We start from the raw sequence: 24,571 nt of genomic DNA, 5'->3' as shown, positions 1-24,571 counted from the left end.
TAATGAGTATTTTATAATGAGCGTATTGGACATTTGTATATCTTTAGTGAAATATATCTTCTTTTGTTCACCTATTTTTCCCATTTAAAAAAAATTGTTTGTCTTCTTATGGTTGAGTTGAATGAGTTCTTTACTATTATCTGGATACAACCCTTGTAAGATAACTGTATTGTGAATATGTTTTCCCAGACTGTGGATTGTCTTTCATTTTCTCAACAGTGCATTTCAAAGAGCAGACAGATATTGTTAATTTTGGTGACATACAATTTTATCAGTTTTTTTTCTTTTATGATTCCTGCTCTTTAAATCCTATCTATCTAAGAAAACTTTGCTTATGCCAAGGTCTTGAAAATTATTTCCTTTTGTAAAAATATGTCTTATAGTTTTAAATTTTACATTTAGGTCTAATATCCATTAGATCCAGCAATTAAATCTAGTGGATCTAATTATTATGTATAAGAGGTTCATTTGTTCCATGTGGATATCCGGACACTTCAACACCATTTGTTGAAAAGACCACTGTTTTCCCATTTAATTAGTTTGGCACTTTGATCGAAAATCAGTTGACCATCTATTTGTGAGTTTATTTCTGGGCACTTTCTTCTGTTCCATTGCTCTATTTGTCTCTCCATATATCAGTACTTTGGGGCATCCTTTTGTTTTAGGGTAAATTCCCAAAACTTGGAATATTGGGTTTGAGGGTATCACAGTTCTTATGGCTATAGATTCATGTGCCTAAATGTCTCTCTAGGAAGACTGCATCTGTTTATTTTTCCAGGCACTTTCCCAACCTTCAACATTGGTTGTTTCACTTAAAAAACTCCAACCTAACTTTTGGAAAATATTATGTCATTATTTTTATGTCATTATTTTTAAATGGATATTTGTGTGTTTATCACAATATTCATTGTCTATTTGTATGTCTTTTCCTGTGAATTATGTCTTTATCCTTGTGTATGTTTTCATTGTGATTTTTTACTCCTTTTTCTTAATGATATGTATTGATAAAATCTCTATATATGATAAGGTTAGGAAGCTTTTTTCTACCATATTTATTCTAAATAGTTTATCAATTTGTGTTTGCATTTTAATTTCATTAGTCAGAATTCCAATACCAAGAGATGTTGAACGTTTATTATTTTATTTCTGAATGGACTTTAAAATCATTTTTTATGTTCTCCAAAAAATCCTGTTCGAACTTTTAGATCAAATTACACAAAATATATACATTTATTTGAGTAGAAGTAATACCTTCACACTATCCATTCTTCCCAGTCAAGCACATTGTATGTCTCCATTTAATGTAGACTTCTTTTATTTCTCTTCGTAGAGTTCTATAAACTTACTCACAGACGTCCTAGGCCACCCCTACATATGTTAAATTTTATGTTGCTACCATGAACAGCATCTTTTTCAAATTACATTCTAATACAATTAGTACTAAAATATAGAAAACTATTTATCTTTGCTTATTAATCTCTTATTTAGTTACTATGCTGGACTAGTATCAATTTGGAATCTTTTTCATTTCATTTCCTTGGATTTCCTGTTTATCCAACATATTTTTCTCAGCAGGTAATAATAATTTAGTCATTTCATTGCTAGGAGTTTTTCCGACTATTTTTCTTTATGCCTTATTGAATTGGCCAGAACTTCTGCAACAGTATTAAATAATAATGGTGATACATGATCTTATTAAAACCTCAAATATCATTTACAGACCATATAAAAGTATATTAAAAATGAAGGCTATTTTGAGACTGGAAGAAACATAAAGGTTATCTAAGTGAATACTTAGTTGATTTATGAATTTCCTTATAACCTCAGATATTCTGCTTTAACATCTCAAGTGATGAAGACAGGGAAACTAACCACCTGTGTTAGTTTTCTAGGGCCACCATAACAAAGTACTGCAAACTATGGGGCTTAAAACAGCAGACATTTATTCTGTAACAGTCTGCAGGCTACAAGTCTGTAATCAAGGTGTTGGCCAAGAGCATGCTCCCTTGGAAGCTTCTAAGGGAGGAGGCTTCCTTGCCTCTTCCAGCTTCTGGTAACCCTAAGTGTTCCTGGGCTGGTGGCAGCAAAACTCCGATTCTGTCTCCCTCTTCAGAGACTGTCTTTGTGTCTCTCTCTTCATATGGTGTTTTACCTGTGTGTTTTTTCTTCTCTTAAAAAGACCCCATGATATTGGATTAGGGCCCACCCTAATGACCTCATCTTAAGTTGATTACATCTGCAAAGACTATTTCCAAATAAAGTCACATTCACAGGTACCAGGGGTTAGGACTTCGACATATCCTTTTGGGAGTACACAACTCAACCCATTACACCGTCATAGGAGCAGGCTGTTCTACTGACGGATAGTCCTCATGGTTAGAAATCACTTCCTTTTACCAACTACAGTCTGCTTACCTTCTGTCTCCATACTTATACCCAGGGCAAACCGTTAGAAATCTCACCTGGCTTCTATTGGACAGACGTTCAGATACACCAAAAGAGTTCTCATAGCTCACTGTTTAGATATAGTCACATTTTGATGAAACAAATCAAGAAATGGCCACAATTAAGGATGTGTAAAGTATATGGCAGCTCGCAGACATGGACCTTATCTTACATTTTTAGCCTGACCAAAGGCTTGTAATAGAGACACTCTCACACCTTTGTAACGGTGAGTTTTGTCCTACAGCTGTTGGTAAAGAAGTAGGTGATCAACATTTCTATTTTTTAATCCTTCTTTTATTTTTATTTTTTAACATCTTTATTGGAGTATAGCTGCTCTACAATGGTGTGTTAGTTGCTGCTTTATAACAAAGTGAATCAGCTATACATATACATATATCCCAATACGTCCTCCCTCTTGCGTCTCCCTCCCAGCCTCCATATCCCACCCCTCTAGGTGGTCACAAAGCACTGAGCTGAACTCGCTGTGCTATGAGGCTGCTTCCCACTAGCTGTCTATTTTACATTTGGTAGTGTATATATGTACATATCACTCTCTCACTTCATCCCAGCTTACCCTTCCCCCTCCTCGTGTCCTCAAGTCCATTCTCTACATCTGCATCTTTATTCCTGTCCTGCCCTTAGGTTCTTCAGAACCATTTTTTTTTTTTTTTTAGATTCCAGATATATGTGTTAGCATATGGTATTTGTTTTTCTCTTTCTGACTTACTTCACTCTGTATGACAGACTCTAGGTCCATCCATCTCACTACAAATAACTCAATTTCATTTCCTTTTATGGCTGAGTAATATTCCACTGTATATATGTACCACATCTTCTTTATCCATTCATCTGTTGATGGACACTTAGATTGCTTCCATGTCCTGGCTATTGTAAAGAGAGCTGCAATGAACGTTGTGGTACCTGACTGTTTATGAATTATGGTTTGCTCAGGGTATATGCCCAGTAGAATCCTTCTTTTAATTGACCATAGTGACGAGAACAGATGCTCTCTTAAGTGTTTCAGCCATGTTGAGAGACAAAGCTTGAGAAGCATAAGTGCATTTATGAGGCAAAGCATGAAAAGAAATCATGTAAAGCTATTTAAAAAGGAGATAATATGGAAAAGAGGCAAGCAGGGTGTTAAGTGTTATTAATCGTTAATTCCTTGTTGGAAATTTCTTATAAAAACGATATGCATGAGATGAAAATATAACTTATGTGCACTGTATAACAAGGAAAAATTTTAATTTATTCAAAAAAGGCTTTCTTACAGTTCTGACAACTGACTTAAGAAATTAAGCCTCTTCTGATCGTTTTCTCCTCTGCGATCCTTGACGTGATTCCTTTATAAACATTACAAATCTCCAAGTATTCTGAGGCACCCACTCTTTAGAATTAGGTCATATCAAGATGAGAAGTGAGATATATTTAAAGATCAAATAAGCTATGTATAAAAATGATGTCTGTTGTGAGTATATTATTACATAAATAAAACCCAACAATCATGAGTTTCACCTGCTTTCTATTAGCCTAGCTTAACAGTGCCTGCTTGATCATTTTTTTTCTCTTTTGCTGTCCTTTCATGCACAGGCTCCGGACATGCAGGCTCAGCAGCCATGGCTCCCGGGCCCAGCCGCTCTGCGGCATGTGGGATCTAACCGGACCGGGGCACGAACCCGTGTCCCCTGCATCGGCAGGCGGATTCTCAACCACTGCGCCACCAGAGAAGCCCTGTATTATTATTCTTAAGTCTACTTCTTTTTTTTTTTTTTTTGTGGTACTTGGGCCTCTCACTGTTGTGGCCTCTCCCGTTGCGGAGCACAGGCTCCAGACGTGCAGGCTCAGTGGCCATTGGCTCACGGGCCCAGCCGCTCCGCGGCATGTGGGATCTTCCCAGACCGGGGCACGAACCCGCGTCCCTTGCATCGACAGGTGGACTCTCAACCACTGAGCCACCAGGGAAGCCCAAATGCTGACATTTTTAACTGATAAAAGAAAAATCAACTTATTGACAAAGTTAACCACATCTACAAAATACCTTCACAGCAACACCTGGTATTTGCACCTTGTGTTTGAATACTGAGTACTAGAGCCTAGCCTAGTTGGCAATTAAAACTAACCCTCAGAGGCAGTATGTGCTAATTGCTGGATTACTGGTACCTGAAGATTGAAATATCAAATAGATTTGATGGTAGAGTACAAAGCCATACACAGTACACCTCTCCTAACCCCTGTCTCCTGCCCTGTCCACCCACCAACCTGCCATGTTTCCTCATCCTGCATTGAAATTATGCCTAAACTGGCATAAAAAATACAATATCTGCCATTTCCGCTTCTCCTTTCACTGCTATTCTCTCTGTTGCAAACTTTCCTTTTTAAATGCCAACTTTTTGGGGTCAAGACACAGATGCCTGTTGTCTTTCCCAGGCCATTATATTTCAGAAGTATTTATGTGTTCCCATCACACAAAGCTCTTCTCTCTCATTGAAAACTTGGATGGGGCTTCTAAGGATGGGGTGTGAAAAGAGACAGTTCCACTTACCATGCTGAGTCACTTATTCCTTAACAGTGAAAGGACTGTTTCTATTAGGTGATCAAAAGAATACCTTCTGTGACTTTGCAAAACTTGGGTTAAATGAGATTGCACTCTGACCCTGTTTTACTTGGGAAGTATAGCCATAGCCTAACATTTAGCAGCCCTCTACCACAAGGCATCTTAAAATTTACTTCTAGTCTGTTCATAATTTGTTAAAGAGCCCCTTTTATACAGCTTGCGAATGCAAAAAGAAATCTGTTTTCTTTCACACCATTTCTTTTATTTTTTATTGAAATATAGTTGATTTACAATGTTGTGTTAGTTTCAGGTATACAGCAAACTGATTCAGTTTTATATCTATCTATCTATATATATATATATATATTCTTTTTAAGATTCTTTTCCCTTATAAGTTATTACAAAATGTTGAGTACAGTTCCCTGTGCTATACAGTAGATCCTTGTTGGTTCTCTATTTTATATATAGTAGTGTGTGTCTGTTAATCCCAAACTCCTAATTTATCCCTCCGCCTCAACCTTTGGTAACCATAAGTTTGTTTTCTGTCTGTGGTTCTATTTCTGTTCTGTATATAAGTCCATTTGTATAATTTTTTTTATATTCCACATAAAAGTGATATCATATGATATTTATCTTTCTCTGTCTGGCTTAATTCACTTAGTATCACACTATTTCTTTTAAATGTTTACAGAAATTATGGTATGTGCATGCACACATGCGTTTATACACGTGATATTTCTGTGTGTCAGAATGTGGGCTTGTGTGTGTGTGTGTGTAAGATTTTTTGCAGAGGTTGTGTCATCGATTTTCCAGATTACTGTCATCAAGATAAAATAAGAATTGCCATATTTAACCTTAGCAATAAAACTATGCCAAGCCTTGCAATCTAGCTTTTTGGCTCTTACTACTAAGATTTCTGTCTTCACATTTATGTTTCCTGTTAGTTCCTATATCAATTTAGAAAAATGTAAAGGGTAGCTATTAAAAGATATCTGGAAGGTAAAATGAATTTGCTACTCTCAGCAGAAAGGACGTCCATTGTTTAGCTTTCTTCTCCTAAGCAATCATTTGTTTTTCAACTTGCAAGATAAATTTTGAAACAATGCCACATTATGCCACAAAATATTAATAGGTACAATTAATACATTGATATATGTTTGATTCTGTCATTCTTCATTCCCTTTATGTCATTCTTCTTTTAATCTGCTGTGACAGTTCTGTAATGGAGCACCAGAAATATGACTTTAGGGCAAGCCACACTACTAATCATCAATATAGCATTGTAGGTTGTCCAGCAGATACGTGTTCTTTTGTCAGCAGGGATGATACTCTGCAAAATTTCGACCCAGAGAAAATGCTTTCCAAAATTTGTTTACAAGCAAAAAATTTAATGGGATGCTAATTTCGATCATAACAGGGTTTTTCCTTTTTCTTCCTGCTGAGTAGTTCGTTGTTTCATTTTAACTGAAGGATATGGGACAGAATTGTTAGAGCAATCCAGCTATATAAGCTATATATATATGCAACATAAATGATGCCTTAGACCACGTTTCATTATTGGCTCTATAATTGTTCAGCTATAGTGGGATCTGCAGGCCACCTCTATGTTGTATAGCAGTGGTCACTTTGGGGGTACTTGGCTTGAACTATTACTACCCCAGTGAAATAATTAATGGATTCTATCAGGAACAGCACTATAAACAAATCTATTAAACAAACCAGTTATTCTTCCAAACTGGCACTTAGCAATGATTGTCACTGTGAAAAAAAACATTAATAAATGCTTCCAGGATATCCAGGGGGGCAAGCCAGCTGCCTTTAAAAATATTTGTACAGATCTGTATCAATTTATCTCTAGTAGCATATGCCAGTCTTGTTATCATGGAAAAGCCAATCCTCCCAGCTTGGTATAAATCCACAAGTTTGGAGCACTCAGCTCATTCTGCCTGATCCTGGAAAGTCTTAATTATTTTTCTTTGATGGACAGAGGACTACATATTTTTGATGTACTATAAAATAGTCAAGGGTACAGCCTTCCTTGTTAATGGAAGGTGATCTATTCAATCTATGCATGGTGCATTATTTCTATTATTGCAAGCATTTCACAGAAAAGCAGTATGGGCTATAAATATTTTATATTCAGTGTAAACACCCAAAACTGAAAACATCCACTTGAGGTATAGATGCTATGATTACGGGAAAAAAATTTGGTTGTTTTGTTTTATCTTTTATTCATTTTGTTTTTTTCAACATCTTTATTGGAGTATAATTGTGTTACATTGTGTTAGTTTCTGCTGTATAACAAAGTGAATCAGCTATATGTATAAATACACCCCCATTACCCTCCTTCTTGCATCTCCCTCCCACCCACCTTATCCCACCCCTCTAGTAGGTCACAAAGCACCCAGCTAATCTCCCTGTGCTATGCGGCTGCTTCCCACTAACTATCTAGTTTATATTTGGTAGTGTGTATATGTCCATGCCACTCTCTCACTTCGTCCCAGCTTAATGTTGTTGCATTTAATGTTGTCCCAGAGGTTTCTTAGGCTGTCTTCATTTCTTTTCATTCTTTTTTCTTTATTCTCTTCTGCAGCAGTGAATTCCATCATTCTGTCTTCCAGGTCACTTATCCATTCTTCTGCCTCAGTTATTCTGCTATTGAGTCCTTCTAGTGTAGTTTTCATTTCAGTTATTGTATTGTTCATCTCTGTTTCTTTGTTCTTTAATTCTTCTAAGTCTTTGTTAAACATTCCTTGCATCTTCTCGATCTTTGCCTCCATTGTTTTTCCGAGGTCCTGGATCATCTTCACTATCATTATTCTGAATTCTTTTTCTGGAAGGTTGCCTATCTCCACTTCATTTAGTTGTTTTTCTGGGATTTTATCTTGTTCCTTCGTCTGGTACATAGCCCTCTGCCTTTTCCTCTTGTCTCTCTTTCTGTGAATGTGGTTTTTGTTCCACAGGCTGCAGGATTGTAGTTCTTCTTGCTTCTGCTGTCTGCCCTCTGTCCTCAATTCTTTTCATTCTTTTTTCTTTATTCTGCTCTGTGGTAGTTATTTCCACTATTTTATCTTCCAGGTCACTTATCCATTCTTCTGCCTCAGTTATACTGCTATTAATTCCTTCTAGAGAATTTTTAATTTCATTGATTGTGTCATTTATCATTGGTTGTTTGCTCTTTAGTTCTTCTAGGTCCTTGTTAAACGTTTCTTGTATTTTCTCCATTCTGTGTCCAAGATTTTGGATCATCTTTACTCTCACTACTCTGAATTCTTTTTTCAGGTAGTCTGCCTACTTCCTCTTCATTTGTTTGGTCTGGTGGGTTTTTATCTTGCTCCTTCATCTGCTGCATATTTCTCTGTCTTCTCATTTTGCTTAACTTACTGTGTTTGGGGTCTTCTTTTGACAGGCTGCATGTTCATAGTTCCCGTTGTTTTTGATGTCTGCCCCCAGTTGGTAAGATTGGTTCAGTGGGTTGTGTAGGCTTCCTTGTGGAGGGGACTGGTGCCTGTGTTCTGGTGGATGAGGCTGGATCTTGTCCTTCTGGTGGGCTGGACCAAGTCCGGTGGTGTGTTTTGAAGTGTCTGTGAACTTAACTATGATTTTACCCAGGCTGTCTGCTAATGGGTGGGTTGTGTTTCTGTCTTGCTAGTTGTTTGGCATAAGGTGTCCAACAATGGAGATTGCTGGTCCTTGGGTGGAGCTCGGTCTTAACGTTGAGACAGAGATCTCTGGGAGAGCTCTGGCCGATTGATATTACATGGGGCCAGGAGGTCTCTGCCGTTCCAGTGTCCTGAACTCAGCTCTCCCACGTCAGAGGCTCAGGCCTGACAGCTGGCTGGAGCACCAAGACCCTGTTAGCCACATGGCTTAGAAGAAAAGGGAGAAAAAAAAAAAAGAAAGGAAAAAAAATTGTTTTTTAAATAAAATAAAGTTATTAAAATAAAAAGTTAAAAAATATATTATTAAAATAAAAGTAATTTTTTTAAAAAGAGAGAGCAACCAAACCAATAAACAAATCCACCAATGACAACAAGTGCTAAAATCTAAACTAAGACAAACATATAAATCAGAAACTAGTCAGTAACATACAGCAAACCCCAAGTCTATAGTTGCTCCCAAAGTCCACCACCTCAATTTTGGGATAAGTCATTGTCTATTCAGGTATTCCACAGATGCAGGGTACATCAAGTTGTTTGTGGAGATTTAATCTGCTGCTCCTGAGGCTGCTGGGAGAGATTTCCCTTTCTCTTCTTTGTTCCCACAGCTCCTGGGGTTCAGCTTTGGATTTGGCCCCGCCTCTGCATGGAGGTCACCCTCTGGCATCTGTTCTTTGTCCAGACAGGAGGGGGTTAAAGGAGCGTCTGTTTAGGGGGCTCTGGCTCACTCAGGCTGCTGGGGAGGGAGGATTATGGAATGAGGGACGAGCCTGCGGCAGCAGAGGCCAACATAACATTGCAACAGTCTGAGGCGCGCCATGTGTTCTCCCCCGGACGTTGTCCCTGGATCCCTGGCAGTGGCGGGCTGCACAGGCTCCCAGGAGGGGAGGTGTGGAGAGTGACTTGTGCTCGCGCACACAGGCTTCTTCTTGGTGGCGGCAGCAGCAGCCTTAGAGTCTCATGCCCGTCTGATATCCGCTGATATCCGCGGCTCACGCCCGTCTCTGAAACTCATTTAGGCGGTGGTCTGAATCCCCTCTCCTTGTGCACCCTGAAACAATGGTCCCTTGCCTCTTCGGCAGCTCCAGACTTCAACCGGACTCCCTCCCGGCCAGCCGTGGCGCACTAGCCCCTTCAGGCTGTGTTCACGCCACCAACCCCAGTCCTCTCCCTGCGATCCGACTGAAGCCCGAGGCTCAGCTTCCAGCCCCGCCCGCCCCGGCAGGTGAGCAGACGAGCCTCTCGGGCTGGTGAGTGCTGGTCGGCACCGATCCTCTGCGGGAATCTCTCCGCTTTGCCCTCCACACCCCTGTGGCTGTGCTCTCCTCCATGGCTCCGAAGCTTCCTCCCTCCGCCACCCGCCATCTCTGCCCATGAGGGGGCTTCTAGTGTGTGGAAACCTTTCCTCCTTCACAGCTCCCTCCCACTGGTGCAAGTCCCATCCGTATTCTCTCGACTCTTGTTTTTTCTTTTTTCTTTTGCCCTACCCAGGTACGTGGGGAGTTTCCTGCCTTTTGGAAAATCTGAGGTCTTCTGGTAACGTTCAGTAGGTGTTCCGTAGGAGTTGTTCCACATGTAGATGTATTCCTGATGTATTTGTGGTGAGAAATGTGATCTCCACGTCTTACTCCTCTGTCATCTTGAAAGTCCTCTCTACCTTTCATTTAGAGCATTCATCAGTTCTTGTGAAAATCATAGACATTAGCCAGATTTTTTGACTATTTGCATATCTTAACACACCTATAAACATAAAGACAAACCTACATTATTTCAAAATATTGTTATTTACCCAGAACATACTTGGTTCATTATCAAGAAGCATTAATATATATTGTAATAATTATGTAGGATAATAGAAAAGTGTTACACCACAATTATGGCAAAGGTCTGACTGTCCTAGAACCCAAAAAATATCTATTATTACCTTCAACAGCTCTTAGGAGGTTTAAGGGTGAAACACAAAGCCTGCTAAGGTTGCCACCCCCAAGCACAAGACCTCCAAGTAAGGCATTTAGCACTGACTGAAACTTGGAGCCTATTTATTGTTAAAAGAAATGGACATGTGCTTTAAATTATAAGATAAATAAGTTCTGAGCATCTAACGTATGGCATGGTGACTGTAATTGATAATACTGTATTGTATAATTGAAATTTACTAAGAACCCTATCTTAAGGGTTCTCACCCAAAAAAAAGAAAAGAAAAAAGGTAGCTATGTGAAGGGATGGATGTGTTACTTAAATTACTTGACGGTAGGAATCCTCTCACAATGTAAGCATATATGAAATCATCATGTTGTACAGCCTAAATATATTACTATTTCATTTGTCAATTATACCTCAATAAAGCTGGAAAAGAAAAGAAGAAATGAGTGTTTCACTAGGAAAAATATAACTGTTGTCTTACATTGTTATCACACTTTCATTAATAATTACAAACAAATCAGTATATGATTTGGAGCAAGATGAAAAGAAATATAAATACCAAGATTGATTCATTTTCTTGTCACTGATTCATTCATTTTCAACAATCAACCAGTATATCTTGGGTTTCATTTCTCTATAAGGAATAAATATATTAATTTCTCAATTCTGTTCACCCCCTGCCCTTTGCCTCCCTTTATTAGGACTAGTGCTCCCTGCCTGATATATCTATCTGTTCATAGATAGATGATAGATAGATAGATATAGACATATATACACATATTTCCAGGCCCTTATGATGACTATATATCAGTGGGATGTTATTTACGATTATATATGTAATGTTCCTTTTCCCCAATATTCTGCAAATCGCATGAAGACAGGCACTGCATTTGCCCTGTTTAGCAGTGTGTTCCCAGGGCCCAGAGCACAGATGCTGAACCTGGAAGGCATTTGATAGATACATGTTGAATCAGTGATTAAAAATGAATGCATTCAAAAGGTACATGCACCCCAATGTTCACTGCAGCACTATTTACAATAGCCAAGACATGGCAACAACCTAAATGTCCATCAACAGATGAATGGATAAAGAAGATGTGGTACATATATGCAATGGAATACTACTCAGGCATAAAAAAGAATGAAATAATGCCATTTGCAGCAACATAGATGGGCCTAGATATTACGACACTAAGTAAGTCAGACAGAGAAAGACAAATATCATATGATATCACTTACATGTGGAATCTAAAGTATGACACAAATGAACTTATTTACAAAACAGACACAGACTCACAAACATAGGAAACAAACTTATGGTTACCAAAGAGGAACAGGGAGAGGGATAAATTAGGAGCTTGGGGTTAACAGATACACACTACTATATGTAAAATAGATAAACAACAAGGTCTTACTGTATAGTGCAGGAAACCATATTCAATATCTTGTAATAAACCTATAATGGAAAAGAATCTGAAAAATAATATGTATATATGTGTGTATGTATATATATATATAACTGAATCACTTTGCTGTATACCTGAAACTAACACAGTATTATAAATCAACTATAATTTAATTTTTTAAAAAAAGAAAATAAGTGAACACATGCATTTGTGACCAAGGTTCCCAGCCTCCCCACTTCTCCCCTGGACTACAGAACTCACCTCCTTACAGGAGTTCCTACCCCTGGACCCACCTCACTCTAGCTCATTTCCTACCTCAGAGCCTCCTTCGTCTACTTGAAGTGCAACTCCAACCTTTCCTTTTCACCATTTAACTTTTGACAAGACCAGGCTCAGGAAGGCACATGGCTTGCACAAGACTATGGGACCTAAGTGACAGTACCAGTTTTCCATCCCAGGGTTCCTGACTCCAGCTCCTTCCAGGAAATCAAAGCATTACTGCTTCCATTGCTTTCTTTTTCCTGCTTTGGTTTTTACCTGTTCTGATTAAGTTCATCACCCCTGCTTCTTTCATTCATTCCTTCACTCTTAGAACAATCTTTTACTTACGGAAATTCAGCCACTGGAGGACGTGCCAACTGATTCTTTTCTGCAATGCACAGATTTGATTGGGACACTCCACTTTTTCTCTCAGTCCAATAATTTGCAAGTGCCATGTGGGAGTACCGTAGCACTCATAGGATTGCAGGCAAAGATAAAAATCAGTGGAGCCATAAACTTACTCCTGCAAAAATAAAGTGGGAATGTTTCTAAACTGTTTGAGGTTTCCCACTTTCTTAAACAAGGTGTGTTAAGTTCATCCAGTCTCTTGAGCTGTATTTCGAAGCAGTGAGCTTGAAGAGCTAAGCTTCAACTCCTTAGGAAATTGAAGCATCTCCTTCAACTTCCTGGTGCTGTGTAAGTGAAGAGTCGATAGGGGCTAAATAAACGTGTCAATTAGAATTGCTAAACCCCAGACTGGGACAGCAAGGCTGGTCTTGATATTTCATCCACAGGTGTTTCTTCAAATAATAAATTAAAAACAATACCTGTTAGAATAGAGCTACTTGAACTGATAATGGCATGGTATACATTGAATGGAATTTGAACCCCAGAGGCTCACATTTTAAATGCCCTTCATTTCCTTTCTATTACTCATGGGTGTAGACAAATCTCCTCCCCCTCTTCTTCCCCTGCCCCCCACAGTTTAGGACCCATCCCTACATGCAGCGACAGGGAAAAAGCAAAGCTATCACAATGAGGGACATATAGAAGATGGTTATCCCATAATTACGGCAAAGGTCTGTCTCAGATGCCAAGGGAAATCAAGCAGTGGTCATGGTCCTGCAGCACCCAGTTTACTATGAATGTAGAACTCTGCTTTGTGAGGCTCTCTTTCCTTAGCTCCATTCCCCTTGGTAAACAGACCTGCAAAGAAAGCCCCACATAAATGTTGATACTGACTCATTGGATGTATAGAGTCAAGTAAGATGGAGCTCCAAAACTGAGAAAAGGTACATTTGAATCTAATATGTTAAGCAAGTAATTCCAACTCCATGTGAGATATTTATAGACTAAGCTCTTCTTTATTGAACTATCAATTATCAAAATGGACCCCATTTTTAAGAAATAAATACTAAATAAAATAAAATTGCAATAATAATAACTGATGATGACAGATATACTTATAGCACATAAGAGTGCCAGAATAATTTATGAATAGTGTAGGATTTCCTAAACAACTCTGAGGTTATTTGAGATAATTCAGTGATGTGGTTAAGGGTTATAAATTGAAATGCTTGAGAGTTCCTGACATTTTTTTAAAAATCAATCCTAAACCAAGTGCCACTGAATTAAATGTAAATTAAACTAAGCTTATGATAACAAAAATGTACAAGCCTTGTGAAAATTCTGAAAGCAAAACTTAAAAAAAAACTTCCCTACCTAAGCCAGAGATTAACATCAACAGTGATTAAGTCACACTGCTAGCATGTACCCTTGAGATGAAGTGATGAAAACGGCACCATACTTCTGTATTCTTCCTCCTCAAGGCCCCGTCTAATCATGAGAAAAACATCAGACAAACTCAAATTGAAAGGCATTCTACAAAATGCCTAACCAGTGCTCCCTGAAACATTCAAGGTAATCAAAAACAAGGAATGACCAAGAAATGGTCACAGCCAAGACAAGCCTAAAAATTCGTAATGACCAAATGTCATGTGGGACCCTAGATGGCATCCTGGAGCGGATAAAGGACATTAAGGAAAAACTAAAGAAATCTGAATAAAGTATGGACTTTAGTTAATAATACGGTATAAGCATTGGATCATTAGTTGTGACAAGTGTAATATGTAAGATGTTAACAATATAGGAAACTGGGTACAGGGTATATGGTAACTCTTTGTACCACCCAACTTTTCTGTAAACTAAAACTATTCTAAAATAAAATGTTTATTGAAAAATACATAACAAATATAGTTGAAAAAAAAGATCTTCTGGTATAGTATTTGCAAAGGAAGATGCTTTTTAGTTTATAAATTATTTCCATAATTTGTGACAGTTCTCACATCTGCTACTATAAAATTCATTGCACCCTCTCTGCCTCTTGGAAAAAAATGCATTTAATTATCAGTGAAATTCAACTCCAGCCTGTTATGATGAATGATTTGAACCTGTCAGCTTCTTTTCCCCCCTAAAAACAAAAGAACTGAAATGAAATACAGTCTTCTTCCTCTATTTCCTTCCTTCCACCTGCTTCACTTAATTGATGAAGGTTTGAGGTTTTATTAATCTTTTTGAGCTCCTCTCTAAGATGCAGAGAAAGCTAATATGATATCATTGTATCTAGCTAATGTGTGTGCTTTGTGAAATTGATACACCCTGCCAAGACATAAATTACTTAAGCTTTGATAAATGTGTTGAAATCAGGGAATGTTCAAACAGATAAAGCACAGCAATTCCTCTTTTTCTCCCTTTTTTAAACTCCATTTTGTGCATGCCGTTAAATGTTTTTGCATTATTATTGTAATAAGGTGGGACAAAAGATAGCAGTGATACTGATATTAGCACAGGAAGCCCCAGCAAGTACAAAAGTAATGGGGGATACAGCTTTGTGTTTTGCAGATAACATCTAACAACCTTGCCTTGGACAGAGTGGTTTGCCAACAGGCTCAGAACCACCTACGGTCCTCTCCCAGCATGCTGTATCACCGAAATTGTCTATATAGGAATGAGGGCACCTGCCAGACACATTGTACTTTCAGATCCTTTGCTGACTCATTTGGTAGGTTGGAATCAAAGATCCACAAACACATTTTGTTGGCAAAAAGAGCTCACCTGTCCCTGTGATATGGATATGACTCAGATGTCAGCGAGACTTAGAAACACGAGGAAGCATTTGATTGATGCTCTGGGATTGAGAAGGTCAATTTCTACTCGTTAATGTATCATATGGCACTGAACAAGTTGCTTGATTAACCACTAATCAGTTTCCTGGAGACCGGAGAATCCATATAATCCTTTGAAAACAATTCTTGGATAGGAGGCATGGGACTACCCTTTGTACCATGCAAGAGCCAGCAGTCACTGAATGCCTTTTGCAAGAGATTGGGCTCAGTAACTTCTATCCATTCTTTTTCTTTTCTTTTTGGCTGCATCGGGTCTTAGTTGCAGCACGTTGGATCTTTGTTGAGGCCTGCAGAATCTTTCCTTGCAGCATGGGCTCTGTAGTTTGCGGCACGCAGGCTCTCTCATTGAGGCATGCAAGCTAGGTAGTTGTGGCACAAGGGCTTACTTAGTTGCCCCGCATCATGTGGGATCCTAGTTCCCCAACCAGGGATAGAACCTGCATCCCCTGCAGTGGAAGGCAGATTCTTTACCACTGGACCACCAGGGAAGTCACCATGCATTCTTTTATTTAGTCCTTACAATCAACCAGCAAAGGACATAAAGGTGAGAAAATTTGGGCTCACATCAAATACTTCAAGCTAAGGGGGTGATGAGGTCATCAGGCACCAAACCCTATGCTTTTGCCACCATGCTGCTTTCATATTGGGAGTTTATGGATGAGTGCAGGCAGGGTTGTGGTTGATCCAAACCCCAGTTGTCCCTGGTTAGGTCTTTTGAGGTGAAGCATGAGCCCTGCGGACTTTGGTCACACAACTGTCTTTGTAGACCTGTTTAGGAGAGGGTGCCCTCTCAGCAGTGACGCATGCCTTTAAGAAAATGTTCCAGGGAGAAGGCTGAACAAGTTACACCGAAGGGAGAGGAAGTTGGGAGAGGAGGTACAATTGTTGGCTTTTTAAGACAACTAGAAATATATTTACCTTTTTAATTATACTCTTCTACCAATAAATCATCATCCAATAGTTTTTTAAAATTTGGGTTTAGATTTGGAAATCAGTACTTGTAAGAACCATCGATGCATTTTAGAGTAAAAAACAGATGAAGTTATACACAGCTTTTCTCACCTTGTTTAAAGTTATCAAAGCAAGTGACAAATGTGATGGTCTAGGGCAAAGCAAAAAAAATAAAAGGTACATCCATCTACTTTTTTTGTCGAAGGAACTGTCAGTGACTGTTTTTCATTGGAACAGAGAACAATTATAGACCTGTGCTTAATAGTTAAATTTGTTTATTTTTATATAGGCCAACCTTAAAATCAAGGGCTCCTTGAGCAGGTTTGAACCTGAAGAGTATTGTGTTAGAATATTTTTTAGGACTCAAATTTCATTTTAAATTCTCATCTGGAGAATCTTTTCTGAAGAACTGAAGAGCCTTTCTAAAAGCAAATAATCATATCTGACGTATCTGTTTGATAAGCTTAGGTTTGTTTTTTTTTTTTTACACTCATATTTCTTTAGGATGAGTCACATATGTTTGGGTCAAGTTGCTACAGCATGTTACTACAAAGAAAATCTTCAGTTTTTTTAAAAGTCAATAAATGACTTTTTGAGTAATTATTATTGACTAGTCTCAGAACCATCACATCAGAAGTCCACGGGATAAGAGAAGAATCACATAATGTCTATCTCATAAGGGAGCCCATCATGTATTCTAAAATACGCTAATACCAGTTAACTTGAGACTCTACATGATTGAAGACTTCTTGTTGAACAATGGGTTCAATGTTGGTAGGTTTTCAATAATAGAAAAGGAAGGAGAAAAATCAGGCAAAGGACTAAATCAAGAAAAATGATCCAGGAAGAAAAAACACAGGAAAATGTGTAGTGTAAAACAAACATTTTAAGAAAAAAAGAGAGCATGTTTCTCCTGGTAGTGAAGAGTGTTGTCATACTTGTAAGCGAAAAAATATTTTTGAACGGAAAATGGATCTTAATTCTGCTAATAAAGTATTCATCAGGAGCATGGTGTGTAAAAGTAAGAATTGAGATTTGGGCAAGCTAACAGGGGAAATTTACCCTGTGAAAGAGAGAAAGGAAGGCAGGAGCGAGGGAAGAAGTTAGGGAGTTGTACAAATAGGGGAGTTGAGATCAGGAAGTAAAGGATAAGCTCTTGAGTACCAGTGATTCTCAGGAACGGTAGTTGTGACCGTCAGCAATGACCAAGCAAGGCACATCTCGTGAAATACCGGAAACAGGTAAAAAATAGATAATAGACAGCAAGAATCATAATCAGAGAGAAGAGAAATTGGACCTTGATCAGCAAGGGGTTTCTTATCTGCCCAAGTGTCCTTGAACGTCTCCCTGGAGAGAGAACAGGACAAGTCACTTGGACCAGGTTGCATCAGTTCTCAGGAAACTCAAGTCATATCTGGAGCCTGTACTGACCTTCATGGGCTGTATGACCAGTTGATCTGAATGAGGTTTTGTGCACATTATAATTAATAAGAGTGTTCAAAGACAGAAAGCTAGTTACAGTATCAGAAATACCCAGAATATTTTGAGCCAGAAATCCTGAGTAGTGATCCCTCTTTTCCTAGTGAATATGCCAGCCCTTTAACGCCAGGAGAGAGAAAGAAGCATCAACTCAGGATGTGTAAGCCCCTAAGAAGAGGTAGTACGGATTTAGGTTTTCAAAACAGTAAGAACGTGCAGCATGCAGTTTGACAAACCTCAGTAATTTAAGTAAAGAGAAAAGAATTTCTAAAAATACCAGACCTGAGTGGAGGAAAGTCTTCGGGAAATTAATCAAAGGGACCAATACATTATTATGTGCTCCCTCCCCACCAAAGCAAAAAAAGGAAAAATCTACACATATATTTAAGTCCTTGGACTCCTCCTCTAAAGTGTTTGGGTACAAGCTATAGGTGAAAACACTTCTCACAAACCTCTATTAGAACTTAAAACTTTTATGAATATATAAAATGTAACCTCATATTATTAAACTCTACCATGTAGTTAAGTGCAATATTAATAATCCAAGCTTTTTTTTTTTCAAAATTGTATTGAAAGCAATAATTTTTGTAACAATCTCAGACTGGTTTTACCAGGTGCTTTGCCAAGTTTGAAAGGGTTGGGGAAACTACATAAACACAGCCCCACTTCTTTCTCATCCTTTTCATCTTGCTGACAGTTTTCCAGAGAATCATTACCAGAGTGGTTTGTGCCATTCGAGATAAGAGGCTGTCTGTGTTTCCACTAGAAACCTCTATTTTCCAAACTTCATAACTCATCCATAAATATTCACTCCAGGTAACACTTTCATATATTATGATTCTGTCCCTCAAAATTCATATTGACTTAGCTAAATGATTTTTAGAAATCATGAGGACTCTTACACTACAAAAAGAATAAGAAAAATCAAATGCAAATAAAGTGCTATGTTTCAGTGGGTATGATTTGAGTCAAAATACTGTGGAATCCATAAAATACACGCACATGACTCCTGGGAATCCTATCTTTCAGGGTATTATTCAGTTGTAACAAAATTTAATTTATCAACAATAGGTCTATTAATTAATTCAAAATGTACATTTCCAATTTATTTCTGTTTCTATAAAGGCAACTAAATTTGAAATTATATTTTTTCAACTAAAACTTTTGTAGAACTTCCTATTCACACTACTTTTCATTACAGAATTTGAAGTCGAATTATATCAGAAGTTATGAAATTATATGACATAAGCTTTGAATACAATAATACCCTTAGTATCTGCAAAATTATTTTAAGAGTCTTATCAATATCTTATATTCAGGTGGTTTCTAGCTCCATGGTAGAAACCTCAGCATTCTAGAGTTGTTTTCTACCTAAAATAAAGATCTTACAAATTTAATGTTTTTATGAAATAAGAGACCAAAATATACTATTTCTCCCAGTCTGGGAAGATAGAATTGTAAAGATTGGGGAACAGAGACTAAAACCACATCAACCCATTAAAATGAAATACAATCAACCCTTGATATCCATGGGGGATTGGTTTCAGGATCCCCTTGGATACCAAAATCCAGGGATGTTTAAGTCCCTTACATAAAATAGTTTAGTATTTTCATGTAACCTATGCACATCCTCCTGTATATTTTAAATCATCTCTAGATTACTTGTAATACCTAATACAATGTAAATAGTTGCCAGAGCATGACAAATTCAAGTTTTGCTTTTTGGAAATCTCTGGCTGGGGGCAGGAGTGTTGGAGGGGGTTTTTGTTTGTTTTTAACTTAATTCAGTGTTGGTCGAATCCACTGGATTCAGAACCTGCAGATACAAAGAGCCAACCGTACTCTCTCCTTGATCTCATCATTTCCGTTTTCGTACTCATGGATTTACATTGCTTGAATTAAATGGTCGTCTTGTTACACTGTGGAGCCCAGCTGTGTGTGCGAAATGCTATTTAGCAGGAATTGAAATAAATTACAAGAATTAACCTGGTGCTTTGGCTTTGGTATGTGTGCACTCAAAGCCTAACCTAAAGTGTGTTTCTCTTTCTTCTTTTCGAACAGCTATTTTGTGACAGTAAAAAGGTGGTGCATGCCACAGAAGGGCTGGATTGGGAAGACAAAGATGCTGCGGCGACACTGGTGGGAAACGTGGTACACTCAAGGATCATCAATCCTCTGCGCCTGTTTGTTAAACAGTCTCCAGTCCCCAAGCCCGGACACTTGGCGTATGCGGACAGCTTGGAGAACTTTTGGGATTGGCTAGCCAACATCACGGAGGTTCAGGAGCCCTTGGCAAGAACTAAACGGAGGCCAATAGTGAAAACGGGAAAATTTAAGAAAATGTTTGGCTGGGGCGACTTCCATTCCAACATTAAAACTGTTAAGCTCAACCTCCTCATCACAGGGAAAATCGTTGACCATGGAAATGGAACCTTCAGTGTTTATTTCCGACATAATTCCACAGGCCTAGGCAATGTTTCAGTGAGTTTGGTACCCCCCTCCAAAGTGGTGGAATTTGAAGTTTCCCCGCAGTCTACCTTGGAGACCAAGGAATCCAAATCTTTCAATTGTCGCATTGAGTATGAAAAAACAGATCGGGCGAAGAAGACTGCCCTGTGCAACTTCGACCCATCCAAGATCTGCTACCAGGAGCAGACTCAGAGCCACGTTTCCTGGTTGTGTTCCAAGCCCTTCAAAGTCATTTGCATCTACATTGCCTTTTACAGTGTTGATTATAAACTTGTGCAAAAGGTCTGTCCTGACTACAATTACCATAGTGAGACTCCATACTTATCTTCTGGCTGAATCTTTCTACAGCCAATAGAAAGGAAGGACAAATATATATTCACTTAGAATGACCAAGAACCAAGCCCAGCTCTTCATGGTAAAGGATCCCTTTTGTTTCTGGCAGTGAACCTTCATTCCCTATAAGGTTTTCAAACCTAAAAGAAAAAGAAACATCTTTAAATGTGAATTGTGTTTGTTTTGATCCTAAGTACCTGAATCTAAAGAGTAAAACTGTGTATGAAGCCATCGCTCTCACATAGGATGGCTAAGCCCTCCAGTTATTGTTTCTCTAAGAGTCGATGGTAGCAACATGTAACAGGAAAGAACCAAATTATGCATGTGAGGAACATTGCTCTTGAAATGAGCCTGCCTTTGAAGTATGTTTTGGAAGATTACCTTAAAAATAGCAGATTCAGTAAAGCAACTGAAAAGATTGTATTTGGTAGATGAATCGCATTTCTGACACTGAATTCTTTTTTTATTGCTGTCTTTTCTCCCACATCTGTGCTGTTACTGATATGAGAGATGAAGGGGTAAAATTTGTTTCAAAACTCATGTGTGAAGTTACAGTGCCACAATGGAACAAAATACATAATTATCTGAGCTAGAATTGAGTGGAGTGGGATTTAAACACTTAGCCCTGGTTTGGTCACCATCCTCAGGATTCTCATGTGAGTAGTAACATTAATGTATTAAGAAAGCAAGTGTGGATATACTGTAAGTCAGTTCAACAATAATGACGATCAGGATTTTTTAGATTGTTTTGTCAAATTCGGTGCTGTGAGGTGGTCAAAAATATCATAAATCTGTATTCACCCTTTAACCTCATTCTATTCATTTGGTAGTATGATTTTTATATACACGTGTAGAACAACTCTTAAATTGAGAGAAAGTGACTGTTTCCTAGGCTAGAATGGGAAAGAAATTGAAATTGGAAGGAGGAAATTCTGGGATGATATATTCATTATTTCTAGCCTCTTAGATTAAGTTCTCCTTGCATTTAATTATTTACATGAGGGATCAAATTGTGGAAATAAAGAGTATATTTAAACATTGCTAATTATTATTAAGTGTTAATAACCAAGATGCATGATTCACCAGTCTTTTTTTTAAACGGAGCACAGGCTCTGGATGCGCAGGTTCAGCGGCCATGGCTCACGGGCCCAGCCGCTCCGCGGCATGTGGGATCTTCCCGGACCGGGGCACGAACCCGTGTCCCCTGCATCGGCAGGCGGACTCTCAACCACTGCGCCACCAGGGAAGCCCCGATTCACCAGTCTTTTGAGATGACTTCCTAATAATGTTGCTTCACAACCGTGTCCTCCTCATCTTCTCTGAGGGGGTCTACGGGCATCCTGTGTCATAGAACTGGATGGTCTTTGAATTAGCACAGAAAGATAGTCTGGCTGACCAGTACAAAGGTTTCTAGAACCTGTAAGACTCATGGAATGGTTACTCTTTTTTACGATAGACATTAACTTTTTTCCCCGTTCTTATCTGTAAAATATCAGTTAAAGTAAAACATTAAATTGAGGACTAAAGAAAGACCAGTCCTAACCAACAAAAATGCTCTTGCTACATTGTTCAAAAAGCCAGCAGCACTCATCCCTATCTTGCATCTCTATTCCTTTCCTTTTCTTGGTGATATCTGCACAGTGTTGGGTTTTTGTCTTTTGTAAAAATTGTACTAGACTTAGTGTGTGGTAGTACAGGCTTGATATTTTTGCTCTGAGTTCATTGGGCGCTTTTGTAATTTTGTGGTTGGTGTGAAATATTTTGAGACATCTTTTAATTTTCACCTAGAAACAAGTTTAAGATACTATTTATTGTAAAATATGTGGGAACCATCTATGTATATAAACTTAGAATTTTCTGTGTACAGAGAAAGTATGTGTACACATTTCTATGTAAATAAAAAGAATTTGCTAAATCTGTCACATGGCTTCAGGGTTGTTTTTTTTTAAAGACTGTTCTTGTTTCTTTTCCTCACAGTGGTTTAGTGTGTGTGCACGTGCGTGCGTGTATGTGTGTGTGTGTGTGTTTTATCAACTGAGCATTAAGATTTTCCGTATGTTCATATTAAACAGAACAGCTAGGCTATAGAGACTTTAAAGTAGAGTAAAAGAATCACTCATATAAACCACTTGACACATAGCTGGGCATCTAATAAGAATTCTGTAAGTGTGAGCTGCTATTATGATTGTTATAATTATTATTACAAATGAAAAGCGATTTAAAACTATCTGATGTTCAAAAGTTGAGTGGTATAAACATTATATCCATGCAAAGAAAAAAAAACTAAATCAGTCTACACGATTCTTAGATTTTAGCAGGATCTGTGGAATTAAAAGAAAGAAAGTTCCCCAGGCATATTTTTAAATTGGCATAGAAAATATGCCACATATATTTTTTAGTCATAATTTCATTTCAAAGCCTACATAATTGTCATTAATGGTACTTGGCACAATACAAATCAGATCCCATTTAAACATGCAAATGCACACATTTCCACAAAACCATTTTTGCCTTTGAGTACTGCAGTTGAGGAAAAGGACATTCATGTAAGCTAATTTTATACCCAATCACAAATTGTTCAAAATGTAAAGGAATAGACCCTTTTAAAGATGAAAATCAAACTAATAGATGAACACCTGAAAACAGTATAATGTGTGTCAATTATGCCTCAATAAAAAAATTAATTAAAAAAATTAAAAACCACTAGCAGAAATTTAATCTTCAAGGAGGTGTTAGTTATCTTTGCAGGATGTCTCTAGGCCAGCTGTTTATGAGAAAGCAAACTAGTTTGAAGACCTTTTCACCCCTCAGCAGAAACAATCTTGTTACTCATCACCACACAGAATCAGAAAAGAGGTCATATTTCCATGACTCTGGACAACGCGATCATACCAGCTACAGGGTCTGTAAAATCTGGGGAAGGGAAATAAGAGAAAAAAACCTGTGGACACCATGTAGCACAGCATAATCAGTAAAAAGGAAACAACTTTCTTTCTTCTTACTGCTTGGTACTTAGAATTTCAACACATTCTCATGATCTAGAATAACAGAGCAAGAGTGAGTGTGGTTCTCTGGCGTGGGTACTCATAAGAAAACCTGATTCATGTCACATTATATTTTTTAATCTGTATTCTGCAACACTGTTCTTCTTTATATGATTCAGATGCTACATGACCCACAATTGCTACACCTTAAACATTCCACAACTGGCTAATTCTTTCTCCATTCAAGACATGGTTCTGCTGAGTGGGAGCTGCCATTAAGGCTTAGAGGGTCCTGATACTCAAAGTGCAGTCGGGGGCTTCCCCGGTGGTGCAGTGGTTGAGAGTCCGCCTGCTGATTCAGGGGACACGGGTTCGTGCCCCGGTCCGGGAAGATCCCACATGCCGCGGAGCGGCTGGGCCCGTGAGCCATGGCCGCTGAGCCTGCGCGTCCGGACCCTGTGTTCTGCAATGGGAGAGGTCACAACAGTGAGAGGCCTGCATACTGCAAAAAAAAAAAAAAAAAAAAAAAGAACATTGAGACCATAGGTTACTAGTAGGCTATAAGCTACTTTATTGTGAGGAAATAACTTGATGGGAAGAGGAATCACATTTTATTTAAGCTGATTCTATGGTACCTGATGTTGTACCACGTAATTTTATACATTACATAAGTACTTGATCAGGACAATGACAGTGATAATAGATTTGCTTCTCTTCCAGCATGGATTCAGAGAGTGTATTTCTATTTTCCTGATTATGCAATGTAGAAAAAGGGAAAAGTGTACTGTAGTTCTCAAAGATTTTAAGTAACAAAAAACTGAGGGTGTTTTTTGCAAAAGACAATCCTGAGTTGTGGGATTCTACAAGTGATTTATTCTGCTACATCACGGGAAAATAAATGCTCTTTCCAACTGACTGAGAC

General features: G+C 38.3%; 1 protein-coding gene across 1 annotated transcript in view; it reads left to right on the top strand.

Moving 5' to 3' along the window:
- Nucleotides 1–22,683, top strand: part of NXPH2 (neurexophilin 2) — a 101,928-nt gene extending 79,245 nt beyond the window's left edge. Inside the window, exon 2 of the mRNA XM_059052340.2 lies at nt 19,925–22,683. Within this exon, the coding sequence (XP_058908323.1) occupies nt 19,925–20,668 (744 nt within the window). The 3' untranslated portion in view covers nt 20,669–22,683. The remainder of the gene's footprint in view (nt 1–19,924) is intronic.
- The last annotated feature ends 1,888 nt before the right edge of the window (nt 22,684–24,571 follow it).

Source organism: Kogia breviceps, chromosome 2, assembly GCF_026419965.1.
Source record: "Kogia breviceps isolate mKogBre1 chromosome 2, mKogBre1 haplotype 1, whole genome shotgun sequence".
Taxonomy (NCBI): Eukaryota; Metazoa; Chordata; class Mammalia; order Artiodactyla; family Physeteridae; genus Kogia; species Kogia breviceps.
This window is presented reverse-complemented; position numbering and strand designations above follow the sequence as displayed.